Source organism: Elephas maximus, chromosome 8 (assembly GCF_024166365.1).
Source record: "Elephas maximus indicus isolate mEleMax1 chromosome 8, mEleMax1 primary haplotype, whole genome shotgun sequence".
In the NCBI taxonomy this organism is placed as follows: domain Eukaryota; kingdom Metazoa; phylum Chordata; class Mammalia; order Proboscidea; family Elephantidae; genus Elephas; species Elephas maximus.
The window spans coordinates 46,030,194-46,056,261 of record NC_064826.1 but is presented as its reverse complement, the minus strand read 5'-3'; the positions used below and the strand labels follow the sequence as shown (position 1 = coordinate 46,056,261).

Genomic DNA, 26,068 nt, shown 5'->3' with positions numbered 1-26,068 from the left:
ATAAAGTTCAGTATATATCGAGGCTCAACAAAAGAGAAGCATGTACAATGTGTGTGTTATGGACAGCTGAGCCCTTAGTTGACAAACACATCCCCTACACCTCAGAAACAAACAGGCTAACGTGTCACAATTGGTTTTGATTATAGGAGAGCATATGCATTTTTACCATTATTATAAGGTTGCCAGAGCCTGAATCTTGTAGCGTTGGTTTGGGCAGTGTATGGCAAGGGAACATTAATGAAAAGTATATTGGTCGTTTGAGGGAAGTAAAATTCATCCATCAGGTGCCAAGTGATTCCTCCATTGATGGAGAATTGTAATAAAATAGAATGAGACCTCTCCGGGGTACCTAGAAAGAAGATAACACACATGTAAAGTGTATTATTATAAAAATGAGGAAATGGTATGGCCTTAGCCTATTTTGGCATCAATGTATTAAGCCGACTTGTATTTACATAGAGGCTTTACAACACAAAGTGCCTTGAGAGGCAACTTAAAATGATGACAAGTTGGGTTTTCTGCATGAATATATCTCAAAACACACACCAAATCTTGGATTCTCACACAAGAACACCTCTCTCCCTCAGATTTGCACAAGTACCTCCCTTCTGTATTTCATTTAGGAAATATTACCTCAAAAATTTTTTATTCTATAGGCATTATGATTTTTACAAAAGGTCAAACATTTTAATCTCAGATGCAAATGAACCAAACAATAACTACATGAGAATTTATTATGTCCCAAATGATATTGTTTTTCAAGAAAATTATTCAATTAAAGTGAAAGCTCAGAATGCCAAAGAGTAGGCTTTTTGGGGGGTCACATCTATAACGGGAAATCCAAAATTTCCATAAGTTAAACTTTTTTAAATTTAAAAGTCATATAGCTAAGCAAATAGTGGTGGAAAGACTCAGAGACCTGGTGATAAATTTAACTGCCACAGAGCAGTATGATTACTATATAGCTAATATGAAAATTACAGTAAAAACAACAGTTGTCTTATTATTATTTAGGATAAACTTACATTACAGAAGAATATTTGTGAACATTTATGTACAAAAATTTACGTTAGCTCTTCCATATAACAACATTTATGGGCCTTAAATTCATCATTTCCTTGCGGAGGAGGAATTGTGCATGGGGAATTTTCTTGAAGGAAAATAATGAATGCAGATCCATGGAAATGACTTACCTTTTGCTATAAATCTCAGTGAGAACTGGACATACATAGTATTGGTACAATCTAGATCTCTTGAAATAAGCATCCTTAGTCCTTCCTGAAAAGAGAAACGTATGTGTTATGCAATCTTATTTCATTTGCAACATTACTTTCTTTTGATTTTATACACCTAACTTGTGTTTGGAAACCCTGGTGGTGTAGTGGTTAAGTGTTTCGGCTGCTAACCAAAAGGTTGGCAGTTCGAATCCACCAGGTGCTCCCTGGAAACTCTATGGGGCAGTTCTACTCTGTCCTACAGGGTCACTATGAGTCAGAATCGACTCAATGGCAAAAGTTTTTAAATTTTTTTTTATTTTTTAACTTGTGTTAGGTGAGTACTAGAAACATACAACTAATGATCAAGAAGCAGAATCTAAAATTGTGAGGCAAAACCAATTATATTTGTCCAGTTAAAAAAGAATAACTAAACAATCCTTGTTCCCCCTCTCTTAATGGCCTTCATTACCTATGTCTGAATAACACAATTTCATGGTCTCCACTCAATGCTCTGCTATGACTTTATGAAAATGGAGTGCAAAAATGATAGCATTACATATCTATAGGCCTTTTTAAAAATAGCTTCTTTTGATCACAGCATGTCGTGAGAGGAGTAACGAGGAAGCAGAAAGAGGATGTGCCAAGTGCTTCTGCTGGAAGCCGGAAACTAATAGGTAACTTTTTAAGGGTTCTCAGGAATCTTAGGAACGTGCTACTTCCATGCTCACTCCGACAGCCCCAGGGGGCTCTCATTCAGATGGGCCAAGTTAAATAAGGCATAACTTTTTTTTAAGGCAAGTCCCCATGCCTCCGCTGGAACCATTCAAGCAGAGAAGCCAAGGAATGAGGAAAGCGATCACATTAGCCTTAGTAATTTTTTCTGCTAATTTACTATTTCTGGTTGCTTGGGATTGACAGCTTGAAAGGTTGTTTTTTTCCATGTATACATATGACAGCCAGTAAAATAGAATTTTACTATGTTAATGTCCTAAGGTCCAAACAGACCTTTCTGTTTTTCAGCTGTAACTTCTGAATGAGGTAGTCCTTCAGTGGTATAAGGCTGTGTGATATTGAGTGGACACTGCCAATCCGTTTCTTGATTACAGACTAAGAAATATCAAATGTTATTTTAGCTACAGAAGACAAATTCTTCCTTTTCTTCTTAACATTTACTACAGAGCATGTTCCCCAACAGCTGACAGTTTAAAAAATAATGCTAATTTTATAATCAACCCAAAACCAAATCTGCTGCCGTCTAGTCCATTTCGACTCATAGCGACCCTATAGGACAGAATAGATCTGCCCCATAGAGTTTCCAAGGAGCACCTGGTGGATTCGAACTGTTTGCCTTTTGGTTAGCAGCCGGAGCACCTAACCACTACGCCACCAGGGTTCCCAAATTTCATAACAGCAATTTCATATCTAATAGCATAATTCCAATTTAATAGCAACCATATATTGAGTGCTTTCCACATGCTGGGTTCTAAAATAGACACTGTACTCATTTAAAGTGCCTAAAACTCCTAAGGAAGATGTTATTATCCTCATGTTATAGATAAGGGAGCTAAACTCAGAGAGGGACAGCAACCTGCCCAGGATTACGTAGTTTTCAGTGGTGATGGCAACTTTTGAACCCAGATATACCAAAATTTATTCTCTATCCTTTAAAAGATACCGGTATTTTGTTTATTAAACTATCTTTTAGATTTGAGAAAAGAAATCTAGATAATGTCACGTTTAGAATTTCAGAATTATTATTTTTTTATAATAAAAAACCATCGACATTTATTTATTCTCATCTCTGTGCTTCACAAAGCATAGATCCATACTTCCCGGAACTGAAGGATACCATGTAAAAGCCCAATATTCCCAGTCTTTCTTTTTTATGCCTAACAATTTACTGCTCTTTCAGTCCATGATACCTCATCAATGCCCATTCTTCTCAGTATCTTAACTCTTTTCTTTACACTCTTACAAATTCCTAAAGCTCTGAATACTTTTATAGCTGGCTGCCATGTACAGACCAAGGTTGTGGGGAAAGAGTGAAGGTGGCTTCCTCAGTTGTAATGAAAATTTTGTGGATAGTTGAGAGATTCATTTAGAAAATATCCCCTTCCACCACTCAGGCAAAGGAACATGTCTACTCTTTCCCCTTGATTATGGAAGATAAGTTTAATATTGTTCCCCCCGGCAAACGGGGTCACCCATGAAAGGATCCATTTTACACTGCATTTTTTTGAAAGTGGGCATGATCTGTAATCTGAAAGTATGTGTCTTTCATATTAACAATATTTGGTCATAGCTCAGCACTTCGATATTGATAATTACACGGCAGGAACTGTCAAGTCCTGCTGATATCTATAGTCTAGTTCACACCAATATGTTTCTTTTCTCATTCTTTTTCCAGATTCAGTGACCCATTTGTGCTAAATGCAAGGAATTCTTTTGCATCCAATATGCTATTTTAATAGCTTATAGTATTCCTGAATCTATGAACATTAAAAAGGGACTATCATTTCCTTTTTGACAAAAGAATGCCTTTCTAGGTCAAACTACAACATTGTGAATGGCACATGCTGAGCCCTGCCTATGACTTGGAGAGCTGATGGATAGTATGTGTAACACACACAATGCTTGGCTGCTCTTGCATTTGGAAGGAAAAAACAACAAAAAAACTATGTGCCTTTCTCATACACAGGATTTAGAGACCAGGTGAATTCTACTGCTTAAAAATTCATCAGGTAAAGGTATTTGAATCATGAAAAGTCACAGGGCTTCAGTTTTTTTGGCCTTGTCAACTGCTTCAAACAGATTCGAAGTGAGTTAGTGGTAATGAGAGCAAAAGCCTCTGAGAAGAGTCAAAAAATAATGGCAGTTTTCACTCAGAAATGTTCTATCTTGGTTTCTTCAGTCCCTCATAACTCTTAGGGACTTAAATATTTCTCAGGCCTTTAGCACTTTTTCTTTCTCATCCAACACTTGAGATGAATTCTGGATTCAAACAAGGATGATACCCAGAACCTATTAACTATAATTGAAAAAGTTCCAGGGTGTCTAGTTTTCTACCAGTTAGGTGTTAATCATTAGGCCTGTATAGAACCCCATGCAGGTTTTTGTTAAGGATTTCATTTGCACGCCTACATTAGCCCCTCTCCCCATGCTGAGAGAGATGGGAGCCAGCATGTATTCACAAGCAAGATGTGCCAGTTTCACACAATTGCTTAAGAACACCTCTCTCTAACCAGACATCCAGGTTAAAATACAAAAAACATAATAATAATGCTTAAGAATGACATTCAACTTGACTTAAATGTTTTGTTTTCTTAGGGTCACCAAATGGTTCTATTGGCAGGAAGGAAAAAACAAACACTTTCATAAAAAAAATTAAAAAAAATACTGTTTTAAGATAAATATTTAATAACATAAAATGTTACATTTTAGAATTCAGCCTAGATCCTAAAAATTTTGTGTATATTATATATACATATATATGAAACTCTGGTGGCATAGTGGTTAAGTGCTATGGCTGCTAACCAAAAGGTCGGCAGTTTGAATCCACCAAGCCCTCCTTGGAAACACTATGGGGCAGTTCTACTCTGTCCTATAGGGTCGCTATGAGTTGGAATCAACTCAATGGCAACAGGGGTTATATATATAAAATATAAATTTTACGTATATTATATATATATAATGCCAGCACAAAGTATAGAAAGTTTGGTTGCCAAAACAGAGGAAAAATTGTATGTCTCAGTGATCAGAAGAGTGATTGTGCTGAACAGAAAAGGAAACAGGGTTTGGGCCCCAAGACAGTAACTATACATAGAATAATGTCACCTGAACAGATTCAGAAATGCATTTATGTGACTGCATTTGCAGTGTACGAAGAAAGGAATGAGCACTAGTACAGAGAAATAGAATCTTATCTGACCCCTTTAAAAATAAGAGATGTCCCAGATTTGATGGTTTCACCATTTAGATTCCCCCTCTCTGCACCGTAGACTTCAGGCCAAAGGTCAGGATGTAAGTTCCCATTGAAATCATCTTTAAGAATGGATGGCAGTGGAAGAACAGGAACACAGTAGGGCCCACCAAAGCCCCGGTCACACCTAAGAAAAAAGGAGTAAAGACATTATTTGTCACAAGTTCGACAAGTCATTTTTAATTTTGCATTGCAGAGAAAGGAACTGCCAATTTTATTAACTTACATGCAGCGCCCAGCATCACAAATCCCTCGTCCTGAGCACATCCAAGGGCATCCTGAGGCCAGGATGACATTATCAATCGCCCAGGAATCAGCTCCCACCGTGTAGTTGGCCTGAATCCATCTGAACCGGGTCCTGGGAGAGCTAACCAACGAAAACACACCATTGGTTTGAGAAGGAACCTTGGAAGCACAAGGACATCTGTTTTAAATCTTTTTCCCCTTTAATGCGCCTTCCTCCAGGTTTCACTTCCCTGTTATTTGAGACACTTTATTGTCACACTAAGTATTGGTTGCTGTTTTTTTCTGGACCCACACACAGGAGCGTAGAAAACATGCTGTTTAAATATTTCACCATTTCTGTCAAACAAGGGTCTATAAACACATGCGTGAGATGGAAAAGCTATTTGAACTATCCCATTTATTCTGTTCTTGAAATACATGCATGCAGAATTTTACTGTTTGCTGTAATGAAAACAGCTATTCAGAGCTGAGAAAAGAGATGGAGGGATGACAAACATGAGAAAGGGCTGAGATCTTACAATATTCTTGCAGTCAGGTCCCTATTCTACTGCCCTGAATGGTTTCTGAGATGGTAAGTGGAAGCCCGATGGGACTTCCACACCCTATTACTGTTCCTAAGGCTCCGGTTCCCTAAGGCTGAAGATCAGGATGATGTGACGCACTCCTGTATTTTCAATTGTATTTGCAACCTGTGGTTTGAAACACATTAGGCTAGAGGCCACTTTCTCCAGAAATATATACAGCCTTGCAAGACAATAGTAACAGTTTCTCCCTTAGGAACAGATTTTACAGCAGAAGTTCATCAGACAGTTATCTGAAATGTGGAACACAAAGTAGATTTCAATAGCATCATTTGAAGTACTCATGGCTCCCCACACCAGCTCCCCCTCAAGGCTGCACATCTGCCGGGGTGGTGGCTCTAAAACAGAAATCTAATCATGTCATCACTCTGGTTATTGCCCTCCAGTGGCTCTCCAACACACACAATGTCAAGGCCAAACTACTCTAGACAACAAACATAGTCCCTCTTTCCTCTGTCCTCTTCCCTTGCATCAGCCTTATCTTTCCCTGTTCTTTGCCTCACGCTTTATACTCTGACAACACTAACTCCTACTTTTTCTGGCCTCCAGGACTTCGGCTTGCAACAGCTCCTCTTCACTGGGATAACCCCAATTCACTTATTTACTCAGTTCAGACATCACTCCTCCAGAAAGCTCCCTCTGACTCCCCCAGACTGAGCTAGGTAGTATCCTCTTTTTCCATAATACCCCTGAATATTACCTCTATTATAATTTGTATCACAAATAGCTGTTTAGAAGTCTGTTTTCCCGAAGAGTCTCTTTGGATCCTGGAGTAGGCTACCATGTTTTATTCATTTGGTATCAGAGTGCCCAAAACACAGTAGATGTTCAGTATACGTTTGTCGAATTAATCAATAAAGGAACTAAAAGGAAGCACTCTGGAGATCTATAGAAAACTTTCAGGTTAAATACTAAACTATTGTGGTTTGCTGCATTTTTTTCTGCCATTTGGTTGTGACTCTCAATCGAACCAGGAAAACAGAAAGCACTGTAAGTATTTAATACAGAGAGAATTTAAAGAAAGGAATTGGACCCACAAATAACGGAAGCTCTGAGAAGCCAATGGGGAGTAAGGAAACCAGAGTTTAGCAAAAATCAGGAAACCACAACCACTCTGGGGCTGGAGGGACATATGGAGAAGACACTGTTACTGATGCAGGGTCACATGGAGGGCCTGCCTGGGGGAGCTGCAACCATTAACGTTGGCTGGCATGCAGCCTGAGGCAGAAAGAAACGGGGAGAAATACCCTCCAATCTCTTGCAGGAGCCTGTTATTGGGTGCTGTAAAGTAGATTTTCAACTCATCACAACCCCATGTGACAGAGTAGAACCGGCCCAGAGAGTTTTCTAGGCTGTAATCTTTACGGAAGCAGATCATCATGTCTTTCTCTTGTGGAGTGCAAGGTGGATTCAAACCACCAACCTTTCATTGTGCTACCAGGGCTCCTTTGCTAGTGCCTACTACTGTCTAACTATCAGGAAGTCACTGGACACAAGAGGCTGCTGAGAAATGCAGCCTGCTGAGACCAAGTTCCCTGCCATTCAGGGCAGAGCAGAGCAGAGCAGAGCAGAGCAGAGGAGAGGAAGGGAGTGGCATGGCCCTGGAGGGAGCAGCCCAGGAGAGTACACTCTAACCAGTCACAACAGTACACGCTAGTTCCTAGAAAGATCCCTAAATTATCCAAACACCTACACCATAGAACGGGAGTCTGCTGTAAGGAATCTCTGCAGGTCATACAACCCTTGAATGTGGTCTGAAACGCCGTGGAGGGTAAGAAAGACATGAAACAATATGAGTATTCTTAATGTGGTACTGAAATGAGAAACTAGGGCTACTCTCTCACATGTGATAATTTCACATATTGCTCATTGTGAATAGGTATCCATCTGGTTTTTGGGTAGATACTTATTTTTACAACAGTTTTAAAACTGAATCTGGTGGGCAGCCATCATGTTACCAAAGAAGAGGGAAGTCTGACCTTGTAAAACTTTTGGAACTTTCTAACCACATCGAAAAATTGCAACCCAAGCCATCTTGTACTCCCTGCCCCTCCCCTCATCACATTCCACATGCAATGATCATGAAAGAGTAATGGAATCCCCAAGTGGAATAACAGTTCTTTTCAAATTAGATGATAAAAACTCAAAATTCTGACACGTAGCCAAATGACAATTCTCACATGGTGGAGGGTGGAAGGTAGACAGTGATCCGCTTCCAATTCTGGAATCTTTCCGAGGTGTAAATTGAACTTTCTGTGTAGTGCAGACAGCCAATGGTTGGAGGAACACACTCATCAGTGACAAGATGCCAGTCTCTGCCATTGTTCAGAGAATACTGGAGCTGCACACTGTGGGAGTTGCTGAAGGGCTTGCTACAGCCCATGCTCATTTCAAACTGCAAGAAGGTTGATGCTGACACGTGAAAATCCCAGGTCTCAGCATAACGTGGTTTTCCTATTAAAAAAAAAAAAGTTTAATGGTAGCATAGATTTGTACTCTCTTTTCTTATTTTGTATTTATGCTTGTAGTCAATACTTTCAATAGCAAACAAAAACGTCTTATCTTTAGTGCCTCATGTGTGCTTTGACTTATCACCTTTACTGAGTTTTTATTTAGTTACATAGGCCCAGGAATATGGAAGTCTGCCAACTTGAAAAGCTTTACTACCTTGAAGGGCCAATATAGGGTTTTAAGTCTGTAACCTGCAAACTCTGAAACACGGAATGTCTTCCTTCTTGCTTCTAATAAACCTTGTCTAATTATCCATGATTCTGTAAAAGACAGTCCCAAGTAAAGCCAAGTCTCTGGGCTCACCAAATTAGAGGACAATATAACATTTTACCCTAAGAGCCTCCCATAGCACAAACAGTTATGCACACACAGTTTTACATTAGAGAATTTCCTCTTGAGTTTTAGTTAATTTAGTTGTCTAGTTAATTAAATAGTCTCCCTTTATTTGGTGATAATCTATGCCATACCTATGTTTTCACTGAATATCAGAGCAGTATCCATAGAGAGACAGTCAATATCCACTTGGCCTCCTTGGATTCGATACCAGTTGGCTTGCAAATCTAAAGAGCCATCAAATTTGTCTTGAAACCCAGTTTGTGAGCTGTCATTCATTCCTATAAGGACATCATCCAAAGCCCACTGGGCTGAATGTTTTCCTAAAACCAGATGAAAAAAGGCAGTTAGAGAAGGTTCATTATATAGCAATATGAATAGCTTTATGGCTGTGATTTTAAATGAAATTGTCTAGAAATTGACAGCAAATTAAGCAACATGCAAAACATTGTGACTTTGACTATATGATCCGATCTAAAAGCTATCAAGAAACTTGAGGTGAATGATAACTTACCATGTTGCGGTTGCCACCATCGAAATGCCGTTGCAGGTGTCTTCGCCTCCCTTGGCAGGTCAATGGAAATGATTTGTGGCTCCAGAAACGACATGAAGTCCAACTCTCGAAGCAAATGCCATAGTATTCCATTGTCATTTGAATACTGAACAACAAGCCCTGAGTTAAAGGACATAAATCTAGTTACTCGGACAGCTTTCCTAGAGGCAAATAAGGCCAGGAACAGTATTTTTTAACTGGTGGGACTGCAGCAGAAAGTTCAAATTGTGTCTCAGAGAATGAGGGCACATTCGTCTAACTTCCAAGAATGAATTAGTAGACCTTAAGGCTCATCAATTTCTTGACAGTTTCTAATGCACTAACTCCCAGGAAATGGAGAAAAAATACATAAGCTCTTTTAAAGACCACTCAGCTTTGTATGAGTGATGAGTAGGTTGGTAAGGGGGACATAAAACCCTCCCCAGATCATGTCTTTGAATTTTAGATTCTGTGCTGAACATTACGAAGTCTCATATCATTATACACTCAGAAGAAATATCTCTATCTCCCCAACAAAAAATCAAGCTGTGCACTTCACTGCTGAAGCAACAGACAGTAAGCACTGCCCAATCTGAAATTCTATTAAGCAGAAAGATCTTTTTTACTGGCACTTAACACTTTATCAAACACCTTGGTCACTGAAGCCTGAATGAAGCCCAATTATTAAATAGCAAAGCCGAAAAATTCACTCCCCTCTAATGTTATTCCTACCTTCCTTTCTTTGCACCACCCTTTCACCCCTTCACTACCCCATCCACCCCTGCCTCTCCAACTGCCATCAGGGGAATGTGAGCTAGGGCACTGCACGTTAAAGGGTAGGAGACCTCATGTGCTACGCCTGCTGCCTCTCCCGGCAACATTTTTATTTTAAAAGGGGACACAGGGAAAAGGCAATGTTAAATGCAAAGGAAAAAATTACTAATGATGAAGTTGTGGGAATCATCAGGACAGGGTTTTTTTTTTTTTTTTTTTGTGGGAGAAGACTTTGGGTTTCTTGGTATCTAACTGCCTACTCCATAACTGATCCTAAGACTGGCACTGCACAGTCATAATTATGACTGCGAGTATTCTCTGTTTTTTACATTTTCTGAGTATTCTCAGTAAAGTTGTATTTGTTATATTTATTTATTATAGTCTGACTTTCGGGGAAAATTATAAATCACTCATAGTATATACATCTTTTTATTTCCCTGTTATCGACTGACCAGAACACCTCAATCCCATTATCATGCTGGATAACAAAGAGTTTACTAAAATAAAGTTTCAAGAACTATTATGATAAAAATATAGAACTAAAAGAAAGCCTTTTAAGGCTAATCAATAGCATATGGGATTACTGTCACCAGATTTGACAAGGGATGATGCCAGGAACAATAATGACTAATATGCTAAAAATTAGAAACTTTAGGAAAATTAAGCCTGCCATATTTGAACCAGAAGAAATCATCAAATTGAAAGAGGCTATAAGTAGCTCAAAGAACAGAAACTCTTTGGGGAGACAGCATGCTATAAGCAGGTGCAGAGATCTGAGAGTTTCAGGGGGTTGAGGTGAGATCTATGTTTTGGAGAGGGAGAGAGTCACTGAAGTTCATGACGAAAATTGAAAATAGGCTGTGTCTAGTTTTTATTCCCAAGTTGAGGAGCATCTGCCAACTTTGATGGTTGCTCAAAATATACGTTACTGGGTTTTTAATGTGAGTTGAATAGAGTGAAGAGTGCAGACATTGCAAAACTTAGTTTTTCTGGGACTATTTATTTGTGCCAATATAGTTTACATTTAATAAGATCAAAAAAGAGAAAGAGTATTTTAGATAGTTACCTGGGGGTGACCTATTCAAAAAGTAGGGTTAGTACCAGAAATGAAGCATTGTGAGAATGAAATCTCACTGGGCTGGTCCTATTAGTGCCTTCTACTCAAAGTATGGTCCAAGGACCAGCACCTGTGTCACCTGGGAGCAGCCACTACCTGGGGTGGTTTTAAAATATGTGCACAAATTGACACTTTGCCCTTCAAAAAGTGGAGCCTAATTCCCCTCCTTTTGAGTGTGGCCAGACTTAGTAACTTCCTTCTAAAGAGTAGAAGATTGTAGAAGTGAAGATGTGTGTGACTTCTGAGACTGGGTCATAAAGTCACTGCAGTTTCTAATTGTTCTTTCTTTTAGCTTGCTCTGGGGGAAGCCAGTTGACATGTAATGAGGACACCGAAGCAACTTTATGGGCAGGCCAACTAAGCAAGGAAGAGAAGTCTCTTGCCAACATCCAGCAAAGAACTGAGGCCTCTTACCAACAGCAACTAGAGTGAGCCATCTTGGAAACAGATTCTCCGCACTGACTAAGTCTATAGATGACCTTATTTGCAACCTCCTGAGAGATCCTGAGCCAGAACCACCCTATTAAACTGCTCCAAAATTCCTGACCACAGAAAGTGTAAGATAATATCTGTTGTTTTAAGTCACTAAGTTTTGGGGTAACTTGTTATATAGCATATCACCCCAGACCGACTGAATCAGAATATGCATTTTTAAAAGTCCCTCTAATTTAAATCCACCCACTGCCATCGAGTCGATTCCAACTCATAGCGACCCTATAGGACAGAGTAGAACTGCCCCATAGAGTTTCCAAGGAGTGCCTGATGGATTCGAACTGCTGACCTCTTGGCTAGCGGCCGTAGCACTTAACCACTATGCCACCAGGGTTTCCAATAATTTAAATACACATTAAAATATGAGAAGCATGGCTCAAGAGGATCACACTCCATTTGGTTTCTGCTTGTTGCTTTCCCCTAATTAGCTTTTTCAGGAGTGTCACTTACACCTGTAGGTATGAACAAGATCTGCAGAGATGAGGGCCACAGCTCTAAAGGACAATGAAGGAGGTGCCTCTGCAGTAAGTATGGAGGAGTGGATGTAATGCAAGAAAGGGAAATAGCAATATCCATATTTTATATCAACTGCTGAGCCTCGTTAGCTGCATGTCATCCAACACATTGTACATCTGAATAAACCGAGCAACTTAAGCTCATCTACTGAGTGTCTAAGGCACGTAAAACATCTCTCTTTTCAAACTACAACTCCATCTCCATTCTGCCCAGTCTTACTGAAAACAGCCTAATTTTGATTTTAATTCCAAATATGTAAATTGATGCTTCAACTTGAGTAAGTAAAATATCTTGACTTTCATCACTGGAAGACATTTACCCAAGGATTGGAGCAGATTTACATTTCAACAACCAGTTTTCAGTAAATGGCTGAGAAATGCCTGTGGGATGTGAATTACATGGCCAGCATTGAGTTTAAGAAAAAGGCTCAAGACTAGTTGAGAAACGTTGCTTGTTACTAAGAAGATCCTAAGGGGAATTTCCCCACCGCGTACGTGGTAATCAGAGGTTAAGTACAGTGCGGAGCCTCATATTCAAGATACGCAGATGCTTCCTATTATACTCTGCCCAGGGTTTAAATTCCTACATAAACAGGGGTACAGATTTGTAATTTCCAAAAGAGTCATGCACACAACTGTTACATTATCCCAACCACAATCATCTATTTAAAAATGGTAATTTTATTACAAAGGCTTAAGAAAACATTAAAATGCTCTGCCTCTGCAATTAGAAAACAATGTTCTGAGGATAGGACCACGTCTCCTTTTGTACTTATCAAGGGAGGGTAGGTGCTCAAGAAATATTCATTTGTTTTGAACTACATATTGAATCTGTAGGACGATCTCTTAAAAACTTAAGTCAGATTATGCCACTGCCCTGCCTAAAAGCCTTCGGTGGCTTCCAGGACACAGAGATTCAAACCTCATCTCCTCATCATGGTCAGCAAGGTGCTGTGACTAGGTCCTGCCTTCATCTCAGATCATGCCCCCTCTCTTCACAAGCCCCAAGCACACAGGCCTCTTCCTGTTCCTGTCTCACTTTGTGCCCTTTGCTGTTTCTTCTGCCTTGAAAATTTGGCCTGAGTTTATCATGTGGCTGGCTTCTCCTCTTCCTTTAGTTTTTAAATTAAATGTCACTTCCTCAGTGTGGTGTGATGAATTGCTTTTATATGGCCTTTCTTGCCATGGTCTTGTAAGATACACAAAATTATTGGGTGAGACTATGCAAATAAGATGCTTGTGGTGCACCAAGGAATTGGACAGCATGCTAACAATGCAAATAAGGTGCATGGAGCCCTGTGGGGGTGCGACCATGCAAATAAGGTGTATAGAACCCTAACAAGTGGATTGGTCAGTTTGGCTATCCTGTTGGGCTTAAAAAGAGAGACAATTCCAGAGTAGAGGGGGTACCTCACTACCTCCAAGAAAAACGAGCCAGGAGTGGAGCATGCTGAGAACCTCCTAGACCCAGGAGACAGAGTTTTAACACCGGAAATGGCACAACATGGTGAGAAGCAGTGGTGGACAAACGGTGGCAGGAAAACCAGGAGACTGGCATGAGACAGCATGGTAGGTTTTCTAGCCCATGTAGTGAGGCAGCTACAGTGGGTGTGCTGAACCATGCAGTGAGAGAGCTGAGCACCTTTGGGCAGGAGGCTTACTTGCAGAGTGGGGTGCCTCTGGGCACTTACTGGCAGAGCTAAAGAAGTTTGTAAAACTTGCCCAGGCAAGGCAGAGACTAGGCTGAGAGGTGAAAGACCAAGAGACTGAGAGGCTGAGAGGCCAAGGGCTAGAGAGAGGCCTGGCTGTGGGCTTGCCTAAGAAGAAGCTGTCCTTATGGAAGAACTGTATTCTGAGTTATTCCTAATCTTGAATTGTAACCTGTTACTTCCCTAATAAATTCTATAATCATTAGTATTGTCTGTGAGTTCTGTGTGGCCACTGCAATAAATTATTGGACACAGCAAAGAAGTAGAGAGTGCTGTGGGAGGGATGGCTGGTGCGAGAATTGGTGAAAAGGTTGGAGATAGGAGGTATATCTGACCTCTACCTCATAGGAATCAGCCTTGGGCTGTTGATCTTGATTCTCCTCCCTCTTGTGAAGTCAGAGGAGGTCAGATGCCCCCACCACACTATATGTTACACGAAGTATGCCCTTAACCCCACCATTCTAAGTCATCTACCCCCCCTCTCCATCCTCTCCCTTAAGTTTGCTTTCCATGTCAACAGTTTATTTCTGTTTAGCCCTTACACTCTAAAACGCTTCTATTTCCTTATTATTATTATCTGACTCCTCTTACTAGAATGTAAGCTCCCATAAGGGTGGAGACTTTGCTGTGGTAATCAATAGTACTGGTCACCAAATACTTCTGGTTCTATCCATTCTAGTACATAGTAGGTTTGTACTTCTTATTCCCTTCACCATGCTCTCTCTTTTCTTGTGCCACAATGTGAGCAAAATCCAGACTCTAGACAGTGGTGTGCCATCATCCTGGGTGTTTGAATGAGGACAGAGTGGGACAGAGCTCTCAGATCACCCATATGGAAATGTAGCATGAGGGAGAAATAAACCATTTTGGTCTTAACCACTGAAATTTTGAGGGTTGGCTGTTGTTGCAGCAGAACCTAGCTCATCATGACAGATGTATTTCTCTTTTGGTGACACTGTATCCACAGCATCTAGAACAGTGCTTGGCTTAAAGTAGATTCTTAATATTTGTTGAAGAAATTAATGAATGTAAAAAGGTCTATGAAAGTTTCTAGGCTGCTGCTTTAGTGAACAGATGATCTGGATGAGTACTAGACTAAAACACTGAGATACTTAGAAAAAGTCACTAAAGCCTTCAGGTAGTGATATGATGACCAAGGAAATTTAGAAATGACCGGAGGTTCCAGTAGCTTTATTGACCAACAGGTACTGTTTAGGCTAATGTGTTTTAGAAAGTCATGTCTGAGATAATAACAAACTTAGAAGCTGCAAAACTCTATCTGCCATTCATGAAACCAAGGTTAGGAGTAAGACCCAACTGGGAAGCTCAGGGATTTTGTGCTAGGAACCAATTCACATTCAGGGTTCCCTAAGGAATCCCATGAGCTCTGAAGAGCTCCAGGGGGTGATTTATACTTAAGCCTTTTGCATGTATTTCAGAACTGAATCATGTGAGGCAGAAGATGATATGGGTGCCCAGGTAGAGTAGAATCAGGGTAAGGAGAGAGGCAGTGTAGCATGGCAGTTAAAGCCCAGGCTCTGGAGCCAGCACGAGTAGTTCGAATCCCTGCACATCCACTTACTAGGCATATGAACTTGAGTAAGTTACTGAATCTCCCTGTGCTTCAGCTTCTACATCTGTAAAATAGGACTAATAATACTACCTGTGGCAAGAGAGATGATGGAGATTAAATGAATTAACACAGGGCAAACCTTCAGAACAGTGCCTTACACATAACAGGTGCTCAGTAAAAGGTAAGGTTTGTTATTACCAAGAATTGCTCCTCCTACCCAAGGATTCTTGTCCCCTCAGAATGTTTAGGGGCAGGAAGCAGTGTTTTTGTTTTTGAACCTAGATTGATCTTTTTTTTTTTTTTTTTGAACTTTAGATGAAGGTTTACAGAACACACTAGTTTCTCACCAGTTATTACACGTGTTGCTGTATGAGATTGGTTAACAACCCCACGGCATGTCAACACTCTCCCTTCTTAATCCCGGGTTCCCTATTGCCAACTTTCCTGTTCCCTCCTGCCTTCCAGTCCCTGCCCCAGGGCTGATGTGCCCCTTTAGTCTTGTTTTGTTCCATCGGCTTGTTCAATCTTTAGTAAAGGGTGAACCTCAGGAGCAGCCTCATTACTGAGCTGAAAGTGTGTCCAGGGGCCATACTCTTAGGGTTTCTCCAGTCTCTGTCATGCCAGCAAGTCTGGTCTTTGAGTAAGAATTTTGTTCTACATTTTTCTCCAGCTCTGTCTGGGACCCTCTATTGTGATCCCTGTCACAGCAGTCAGTGGTGGTAGCTGGGCACCATCTAGTTGTACTGGACTCAGTCTGATAGAGGCCATGGTAGCTGTGGTCCATTAGTCTTTTAGACTAATCTTTCCTTTGTGTCTTTAGTTTTCTTCATTCTTCCTTGATCCCAAAGGGGAGGAAGCAGTGTTTGATGTAGACATATTTCTAGCTTTCATGCTAAACATTTAAGTCTCTGCCACTTTTTTTCTCCCTATGAGAAGTTACAAAGAAAAAGGGTTCCCTAAAGCAAATACTGTCTGATTCTGCCTACACCCAGGGCAGACCTGATGCTGGTCTGATTTAGGGATCTGAATGAAAAATGCTCAGAGACTTGGCCCTAGCTCTATGCAGACGCTATGGGAGAAGAGATGTTATGTAGGGTGGAGTATTAGTCTATAAAATCCTGGTTTAACGTTGGGAGGAAAAAGGACTAATTTGCCAATAGTAACTACTTCTATGGAAACATAGCAGCTTACCTTCATTTCTTGCTCTTGGTTTGATGCAGGTAATACCTGAAGTTTTGCTCCCAATTTGTATGTAAAATTGAACAAGTCTGGGGAAAAAAATCAGTTACTTACACAAGTGAATTCAAGAGATTTAATCCTTTGTATTTTGACACATTAAAAATCTCCTATAGTTCTTAAATACTACTTTTAAAACCCAAAGGGCATATGACAAGCAGAAACTACACTGATCATTGCAAATTAATTCTGTAATCATTTAGGCAGAGTTAATTAATTAATATAGCCAGTGATTTTATCCTGTAATAGTGATCTAAGCCAAAAGAATCCTAAATCATTAACCCCATTTCATCAGGAAAGTCTGATGTAAAGTCATTTAATGGAATTACTGAAATGGAAGATCCTTAAATCCAGATAACACCACCCTTGGAAATTCAAGATGGAAAAAAGAGAAAAAAGGTATATTTCTAAATCTAACACTAAGAACTTGAATGTTGTATTTGTTTAGGGCCAGATAATGGCCTATGCATTACTAACTTAGACACACATGGCCTAAGTTTTCACAAAGTGACACTCACTTGGTATGATGTAAGTTATGCCTAAGTCCACAGTAACCAACACGCCTCTGTGAGAAGGATGTGAAGGAAGGCAAAGAAAAAAATATGACACTAAATCCTATATATCCGTGAGGATTAGCCCTAGAAATTTCAAAAATTTCTTCAGTTCCCTTTCATCCAATTCAAATAATTTAACTGATAGAAAACCATAGTTTTATGTTAGGTGTGCTACTATTTCACTTCACCTTAAAACTGGGCAATTATTTCTTTCACCAGTAGATGTCAGTGCAGGTATCTTAAAATTTGGGGGCAGTTTTCAAAAAGTAAGAACAAATAAATGAGGGTGCATCAGTTTATCGACTTGACGGCACTGAGTTTACTGGGATCAGTTTAGGACATAGAATTTAAAGTTGAAAAATTACTTGTTTCACATAGTATACATTAAAAATAATACCCAATAGTCTTCATAACAACATAGAACCTTAGAAAACGTAGCTGACGTACACTAGACATGTATGCCTTAGGGATGACTATACACTGATTGATGACTTGTGATATATTTTTGGTAGAAGATATCTATTTCATTATGGAGCTAAAGTTATTCTACATTTTTATATAACAAACCTACGTGATGTAGCAAATATTATGCTCATAGAGTATTTAAGTATTAAATACTTACCTGATATTCCTGGTGTCCAGAGGGACAGTCCTTGCTTCCCTTTTCCCAGGCCCATTGAAGTAGAGAGATTTGCCATCGTTAAGTGTTCCACAGCCAGTTCCAACCTGGCCGCCGGTTATCTTGTACCACAGGGGGCTGAGCTTCCCCTCAAATCTATCGAACATCTCACTATGATTAGGGATATTAGACACACAGGTTCCTTGAGCAGCTTCGGAAAAAAGTAATACACAGAAGAGATGCTTTGTTGAAATTGCTAAACATTAAAAGTATTTTCAGCATATGGAAAAGCAAGTATTTCTAGTGTCTTAGGGGGAAAGAAGTCACATGGAAATTTGTATCTCCAATTGTCTGTCTAAAATACAGCCATTGAAAACACTACTCCACCTCTAAAGTAAAAAATGTTAATAAAGAGAGATTTTGGGAACCACACATTTCTACAGTTCTTGTTACAGGATTTGTGTAAACTAAGAGATAGGTTTTGTCCTTAATAAAATTTGCTAGTTTGTTGTCCTTCTATTAGAGAATTAATAAAGGAAATCAATCTCAGATTTTTGAAAACCACCCCTGAAACCACAAGTGGATAATACGTTCCACAGGGGGCCTGTAACAACATATGTTTGTCTTTGGTCATACACCAGATGAAGGCCAGACACTGAAATGCTAAAGGAGCCTTTTGAAGTCGCCTCCAGAAAAAAACCCTAAAAAAGATGTCGGAGTTTATGATATTCTCTCCAGTTTTACTCTTAAATCTCAGCTTACTTTTCATTTTTCCTCTAGCAACATCCAATTTAAAGATCACATTAGAGGCCCTGCAGCAAAGTGATTAAGAGCTTGGGTCTTAGAATCTGACCCAGGGTTTAAAGCTCAGCTCCAGCAACTCCTAGCTGTATGACCTTGAAAGAGTTACTAAACCTTTCTGTGCCTCAATTTCTTCATATGTAAACAGGAACAATAGCAATCCTATGATGCAGGCTTATTGTTAGGATTAAATAAGATGAAATAAAAAGTACTTAGTATAGTGCCTGGCAGGAAACCCTGGTGGCATAGTAGTTAAGTGCCATGGCTGCTATCCAAAGGGTTGGCAGTTCGAATCCACGAGGCGCTCCTTGGAAACTCTATGGGACAGTTCTACTCTGTCCTGTAGGGTTGCTATGAGTCGGAACCGACTCGATGGCACTGGCTTTGGTCTTTTTGGTTTATAGTGCCTGATATGCAGCAGGGCCTCAAGAAATGTTAACTGTTATTAATAATTAACGAATCAGTCTCAGAGAATGAAATTTCTGTCGTCATGTTTTTCTTCCTTAGCATGTTTCTCCTCCTTGTGGTGGTTCTTAGCTGCCGTCGAATCAGCCCCTGACTCATGGCGAGTCCATGCACAAGGGAATGAAACGATGCCATCCCCATGACCAGGTGCAGATCAGATCATTGTGATCCATAGGGTTTTCACTGGCTGATTTTTCGGAAGTGGATCACCAGTCTTTTCTCCCTAGTCCATCTTAGTCTGGAAGCTCTGCTGAAACCTGTTTAGCATTATGACATACAAGCCTCCACCGACAAACAGGTGGTGGCTGTACATGAGGTCCACTGGCCGGGAATCAAGCCGGGCTCTCCTGCATGGAAGGTGAGAATTCTACCACTGAACTACCACTGCCCTCTTTCTCTTCCTTAAACCTATTACCATTGAGTTGATTCCAACTCACAGAGATCCTATAGAGCAGGAAAGAGCTGTCCCATAGGACTTCCAAGGCTGTAATCTTTACAGAAACGAACTGCCACCCTGGCAGCTGGTGGGTATGAACCCTGACCTTTTGGGTAGCAGCCAAGAGCTTTAACCACTGTGCCACCAGGGCTCCTTTCTCTTCTTTAGGCAGCTCGAACCTTAGCATTTCATGTACCTGGGTTATAAATTCCTATAAATCTCAGGCTTAAAGAATAGTAAACTGGGATTCTATATCCTTGGGAGAAGTAACCTGAAATATAGTAACCAGAGAAGAGTATTTTACAAGCAAACCATCAGACACCATGTATTTAGCCTTACCGGTATACCCCAGGTCACAGAAACACACTCCTGAAACACAGTCCCCGTGGCCACTGCAGTAACTGGGACAAGGCTCAGATATATACACTCCGTCCAAGCCAAATGGAGGCACGTTTTTCTGTGAGCTGCTTTCCTGGATCCATCGGAATCTGGTTTTGCTGCTGGGAAAAACAACACATCTGTTTCTTATGCTAACGTCTTATACCAAAGCACTTCATAAAGTGGTTCATAAGAATTTGAGAGATTTAATATTTATTTGAAGGTCATGCTAGCTTGACTGCACACCTAACCTTCATAAGGTGTTTCTCTCAGATGTTCTCAAAACTTCTTGATTTCTTCTTCAGCATATATGTTTCAGTATCAGAAGGACATCAGGTATAGAAAGCTTTTGTGTGTGTGTGTGGTAAATATATATGTAACAAAGCATTTGCCATTTCAATATTCTTCACATAGGTGCAAAAGACTTCTGATGGGCAGAAACACATTACATATTTTTACTTACATTATTTTCTCCTTTAGTAAGAAATAAAACCCAGAAAGATATTTTTCTTTTACTTAAATTAATTTTTACCCTTGCATTGCATGAATTTTACGGGTGTTTTCAGAAGAGGCTATTTGGATATTTTTGAAGTCATCAGGTAGAATGTTCTTTGCTAGGGCATACATAGGGAATTTGGTTATTTGCCATTGGCATGATTCTGGTAGGGAAGAGTAAGTTTGTACTGACAGCTCTCCTCCCACCTGTTGCCTTCCTGTTCTTCCTCTTTATCTTTCATCTTTAAATCTCCAAGACACTCATTCTATGCACTCTTAGCAACCAGCTGGGCTGCCAATGAACACTGGTAACTGCCAATGGACAAAACACAGACCTAGGAACAGTGCTTCAAAACCCTGGAAAACCAGTGTGCTGGGCTGCTGCCCAGTCCTTCTTCCCCCAGAACAACATTTTTTAAGCTGCTAGACTAAAACTTGTCCCAATCACTGTTTTGCCTTTTCAATCCTTTCAACACAGCTCTTTTCTTTTCAAATATATGGAAACTCACACACATTTATAGTTTCATACCAGGAAAATTACCTCTTTACTTCCAGTTCTAGTGAAATCAAAGAAGAAAAAAGATTAGGATATCTAGATTCTAATTAATTTTGCTGCCAATATTTACAGACTTTTGGGTGAATCTTAGTAAGCAAGGGTGAAGAATTTTAAAGATTAATGAAGACTGTCAACGATAAGTGTAGACAAAGATGGCTCCTTCTCCCTTCTATTATTGTGAAAATAATATGGCAATATCAGAATGCATTTAGTTTTGGCTCTTCAAATAGTGATTTGGCAACACTGAACCATAACCACAGCCTTTTTTTTTTCTTTCATTATTTTAAATTACCTACTCTTGGAAAATTTTCAAAATTTAACCAACAAGGTTGTTTACTAGGTTTACAGGTTTTCAGAGAATAAAACCAATTAAACAAAACAAAAAGGCCCAAACCCATTGCTGTTGAGTTAATCCTGACTCATAGTGACCCTATAGGACAGAGCAGAACTGTGCCATACGGTTTCCAAGGAGCTGTTGGTGGATTCGAACTGCTGACCTTTTGGTTAGCAGTCGCGCTCTTAATCACTGCACCACCAGGGCTCCTTCCAGAGATTACTTGCCTATTAGGTAAGCCCCAGTTTCAGTGTATTAAGAGGAAGGTGAACGCATTTTTTATTTCCTTTGGAGCTAATTCAGCATATATGGGTCTTATTTTTCAAGGCAAAACAGAAGTGAATTAAAGAGGATTAGAAAAGGAAAACAAAAGCAAAAAAAAAAAAAAAGGATTCTAAGAAAATACAGTTGTCCTTAATGTCATGAACCTTGGGAAAATTCCTTCCACTGGGCTTGCAAAATTACTCAGCCTGTGAAGAGTTTTTTTCATCTCAAAGGAAGTAGATAGAATTGACAAATGGTAGCTTTTGCCAATTGCTCTTAAGCAAAATGTTAAGGCCTCTAAGCTCCTTCCAAAAGATAGCTTGTATACCTAAGATAAAAGAGAAAAACAGGCCAGTTTCCCGAAACAAGTCCTCTTTGATTAGAAGTCACATTTGGGTCTTCTTTTTATTTTTTTCTAATAGAACTCAGAGAGACATGGATCCCAAAATTTTGCTCCACTGAAAGAAATAAAAAAGGTAAGAACAACCTCTCTTTCTCCCATCCAAGCAGTAGCCCTGGGCAAAGTGAGGGCATCTTTCCATCAACTGCCCCACTTTGATGAAGAAGCAGGCTCAGATTTGGGCACAGAGTTGTTCAAAGGGTTGAATAATTTCATCCTTAGGTGCAATTATAGAAGCAATTTTGGTAATCTGATAGGGAATGAAGGGCGAGTGAAACCCTTTGACCTATATCTATTTCTTATTGTTGTTGTTGCTAGGTGCCATTGAGTCAGTTCTGACTCATGGCAACCCTGTGTACAACAGAACGGAACACTGCCTGGTCCTGCACCATCTTCACAACTATTGTTATGCTCACGCTCATTGTTGCAGCCGCTGTGTCAGTCCATCTTGTTGAGAGCCTTCTTCTTTTTTGCTGACCCTGTACCTTACCAAGCATGATGTCCTTTTCCAGGGACTGATCCCTCCTGATAACATGTCCAAAGTATATGAGATGTTGTCTCGCCATCCTTGCTCCTAAGGAACATTCTGGTTGTACTTCTTCCAAGACAGATTTGTTCTTTCTTTTGGCAGTCCACGGTACATTCAATATTCTTTGCCAATGACACAAGTCAAAGGCATCAATTCTTTGGTTTTCCTTATTCATCATCCAGCTTTTGTATGCATATGAGGCGACTGAAAACACCATCGCTTGGGTCAGGCGCACCTTAGTCTTCAAGGTGACATGTTTGCTTTTCAACACTTTAGGGAGGTCTTCTGCAGCAGATTTGTTCAATGCAATGTGTCTTTTGATTTCTTGACTGCTGCTCCCATGGGTAGATACAAGTAAAATTAAATCGTTGACAACTTCAATCTTTTCTCCGTTTATCGTGATGTTGCTTATCGGTCCAGTTGTGAGCATTTGTGTTTTCTTTATGTTGAGGTGCAGTCTATACTGAAGGCTGTGACCTTCGATCTTCATCAGTAAGTGCTTCAAGTCCTCTTCACTTTCAGCAAGCAAGGTCGTCTCATCTGCATAATGCAGGTTGTTAACAAGTCTTCCTTCAATCCTGATGCTCTGTTCTTCATATAGTCCAGCTTCTCAGATTATTTGTGCAGCACACAGATTGAATAGGTATGGTGAAATGATACAACCCTGATGCACATCTTTCCTGACCTTAAGCCATGCAGTATCCCCTTGATCTGTTTGAATGGCTGCCTCTTAATCTCTATACAGGTTCCTCATGAGCACAATTTAGTGTTTCGGAATTCCCATTCTTTGCAATGTTATCCATAATTTGTTATGATCCACCCAGCCTTTGCATTGTCAATAAAACACAAGTAAACATCTTTCTGGTATTCTCTGCTTTTAGCCAGGATCCATCTGACATCAGCTATGATATCCCTGGTTCTGTGTATTCTTCTGAATTTGGCTTGAATTTCTAGCAGTTCTCTGTCCATATACTGCTGTTTCTTGGGGTCCTGTAACTTGCATGATGATAACAAAAGAATCAAGGTCTGGTCTGGCCAGAGTGAAAAGGCACCCTTGTTTGCAGATCCTAAACTCCTAGAGTCATATTCTTTAAGAAATACAGTACACTGCTAGGTGTTTAAGAAGACAGACGACATCTGGAGCTTAGTCTTAAGGATTCTATATTTAAATAGAAAAAACAACACTAAACAAAAAGACTATTCATTTGGTTAGTAGGGTGAGGCCAGGACCTGTGCTTCAAACCACTTCAAACTGGTTAGTCATGGCCTACGAACTGAAACCGGAACAGACCAGAAGTTTTACAATTTGGGTGATTGAGAATGATAACCAATTATGGGTTGAAGGCCTGGAATGGGAGACTTGGAAGAGGTATAGTGAGCCCTTTCAGGAGCCTGATGTGTGAGACTGGATTATCGGCAGGACTGTGGGGAGTGACACACATTCAAGGCGGCGTGGTACACCACTATCTCTGAGGGGGCACCGCTGTTTCTGACTCTGCTCAGTATCTCATGATGGCCAAGAGATTTGGTTGCTATGCAATATGTATGCTGCCCTTGTTTTCTAAGATTAGGTTTCTAGCAGGGCTTAGACTCATAATTTTTCCTATTGTTATCATTTCAGTTCACCCCAATTTCACAAATTCGGGTCTGTTCTGGTTTCGTTTCCTCGGCTGTGACCAAACCAGGAAGAACCAGTTTGAAGCCCTGGCCAGGACATGGTGAATCATGGCTGAGGGTCCTAGATGAAAAGATTATATTTAAGAATGAAAGGGCAAGAAATCTTTCTTTTCCTTCTTTTAACCTTTGCTAGTTAGTTTTTTGTTGGAAAGTGTGACTCAAAGCAACAAAGGTTTCGTTGGTTTCATTTCCATCCCTCCAAGTTGTGCCTGGTTCCTGATGCCTACTGCTGTTCTGTTCCCTCTGTAGCACACTCTGGGGATTAAGCACCAGTAATTTAGCAACTCAGAGTTGTTGGAGAAAGGGGAAGAACTGGAGGAGTTCACTAAAAGAATTATAGTCAGAGAGACCAAGAGAAGGGAGGGTGTAAGTAAAACAAAGTTAAACTAAAAAGTACGTCTAGATTTCACAAAGTTTTTATCTTTTTTAAAATGGAGGAGATAGTGATTTGCGATGATGATGATGATGTGTGTGCATGTGTTATTCTTGTCTTCTGGTAGACATAGAAGAAAGCAGAACAATTATTTATTGCTGAAAAGTTTTTATTTTAGAAAAAAATACAAAAGAAGTTGTTTTCATTGTAGTTGAACACCTATTGCTGGTACTTATTCCTCATTCAACTTTCCTTCAGTCAACCAACATTTACCAAGCACCTACAGTATGCCAGGCACATTGCTAGGGCTGGGATACAGTGGGGACAAAAACTTTGCCTTCAAGTAGCCCATAGTTGAGTGAGAAGCCATACTTAAATCAAACCCCTGTGCAAGGAAATGTAAACGTGCAACTCTGACAATTGCTACCATTAAGAGGGGCATAAAGCCTAGATGGGATGTAATAGAGGTCTTTGACTAGATAGCAGCAAGGCCTGGGTCTTGGAGGATTCTCAGGAAGTGATGATTGGGGAGAAAGAAAGAGTTTAATCCTATGTAGTTCTACTAGAAACAAACCATGGTGTGGTGCTGGGCATTCCAGTCCTTAATAAACCTTCTCCATTGTCCTCCATGTACCAGATAAGGAAGAAAAAGGAAAAGATAAGACTCTATCTCTCTGTCTCTATTCCCTATTTTCACCTTTGCTTGGAGGATGCCTAAATGAGTAGAAGACCTGGCTTCTACACGCTATCCTTCCACCATGTCATAGTTCAGAGAGATGCTGCATCTGCTTTTTAAACTGGGAAGGCTCCTGTGCACTTGTTTGTTCTGTGCAGAAGTAAACTGGTAATGGGTAGAGGTGGAGGAGACAGTCTTCAGAATATGAAACAACTGTGTTAAGCCTTGCTTAGAGACACCATCTTTTGCATTCTGTATAAGGAGCCTAGAACAGACTGCGTGGCATACTATATATCCGGAGGGGGATGCCTCTGAGAGTTGGAAGGGATGTTTTAGCATACATTCAGTACTGCCACCACTGTCTCTCCTCTGTAGGCAAGATTTAGGTGAATTAATATGAGCACAAACTGCTGCTTTGAGAAAGTCTCCTTAGAATTATTTCTGAAAGCGCAACATTTTAACACTTGGAATTCGCAGCTTTCCAATACTCCATTTGGAGATATCTGAGTATGTTGAACATACTGTAGAAGGATCAATAACAGCTTTTTTACTCAGGCTAAAGTTGAAGCATATTTCCTGTCATGTAGTACAGGGCTCTTCATCACAAATGCTATCGACCAGCAAGCTGGATGGTATTCGAGATTACTCAGGATGCTTGATTTTAATGAGGGAAAATTTCATCTCCAAAAGCTGAGG

General features: G+C 40.1%; 1 protein-coding gene across 2 annotated transcripts in view; it reads right to left on the bottom strand.

The window, feature by feature from the left end:
• RELN (reelin) overlaps positions 1-26,068 on the bottom strand; it is a 526,658-nt gene that overhangs the window by 76,000 nt on the left and 424,590 nt on the right. The window contains exons 29-38 of one of the 2 annotated variants that reach the window (XM_049893075.1): positions 20,030-20,190; positions 17,992-18,199; positions 16,771-16,847; positions 9,382-9,540; positions 9,002-9,190; positions 8,204-8,477; positions 5,423-5,563; positions 5,146-5,323; positions 1,194-1,278; positions 167-349 (exon numbers count right to left, since the gene is read on the bottom strand). In XM_049893075.1, coding sequence (XP_049749032.1) covers positions 167-349; positions 1,194-1,278; positions 5,146-5,323; positions 5,423-5,563; positions 8,204-8,477; positions 9,002-9,190; positions 9,382-9,540; positions 16,771-16,847; positions 17,992-18,199; positions 20,030-20,190 — 1,655 coding nt within the window. The remainder of the gene's footprint in view (positions 1-166; positions 350-1,193; positions 1,279-5,145; positions 5,324-5,422; positions 5,564-8,203; positions 8,478-9,001; positions 9,191-9,381; positions 9,541-16,770; positions 16,848-17,991; positions 18,200-20,029; positions 20,191-26,068) is intronic. The other variant, XM_049893076.1, reaches the window with a different exon arrangement.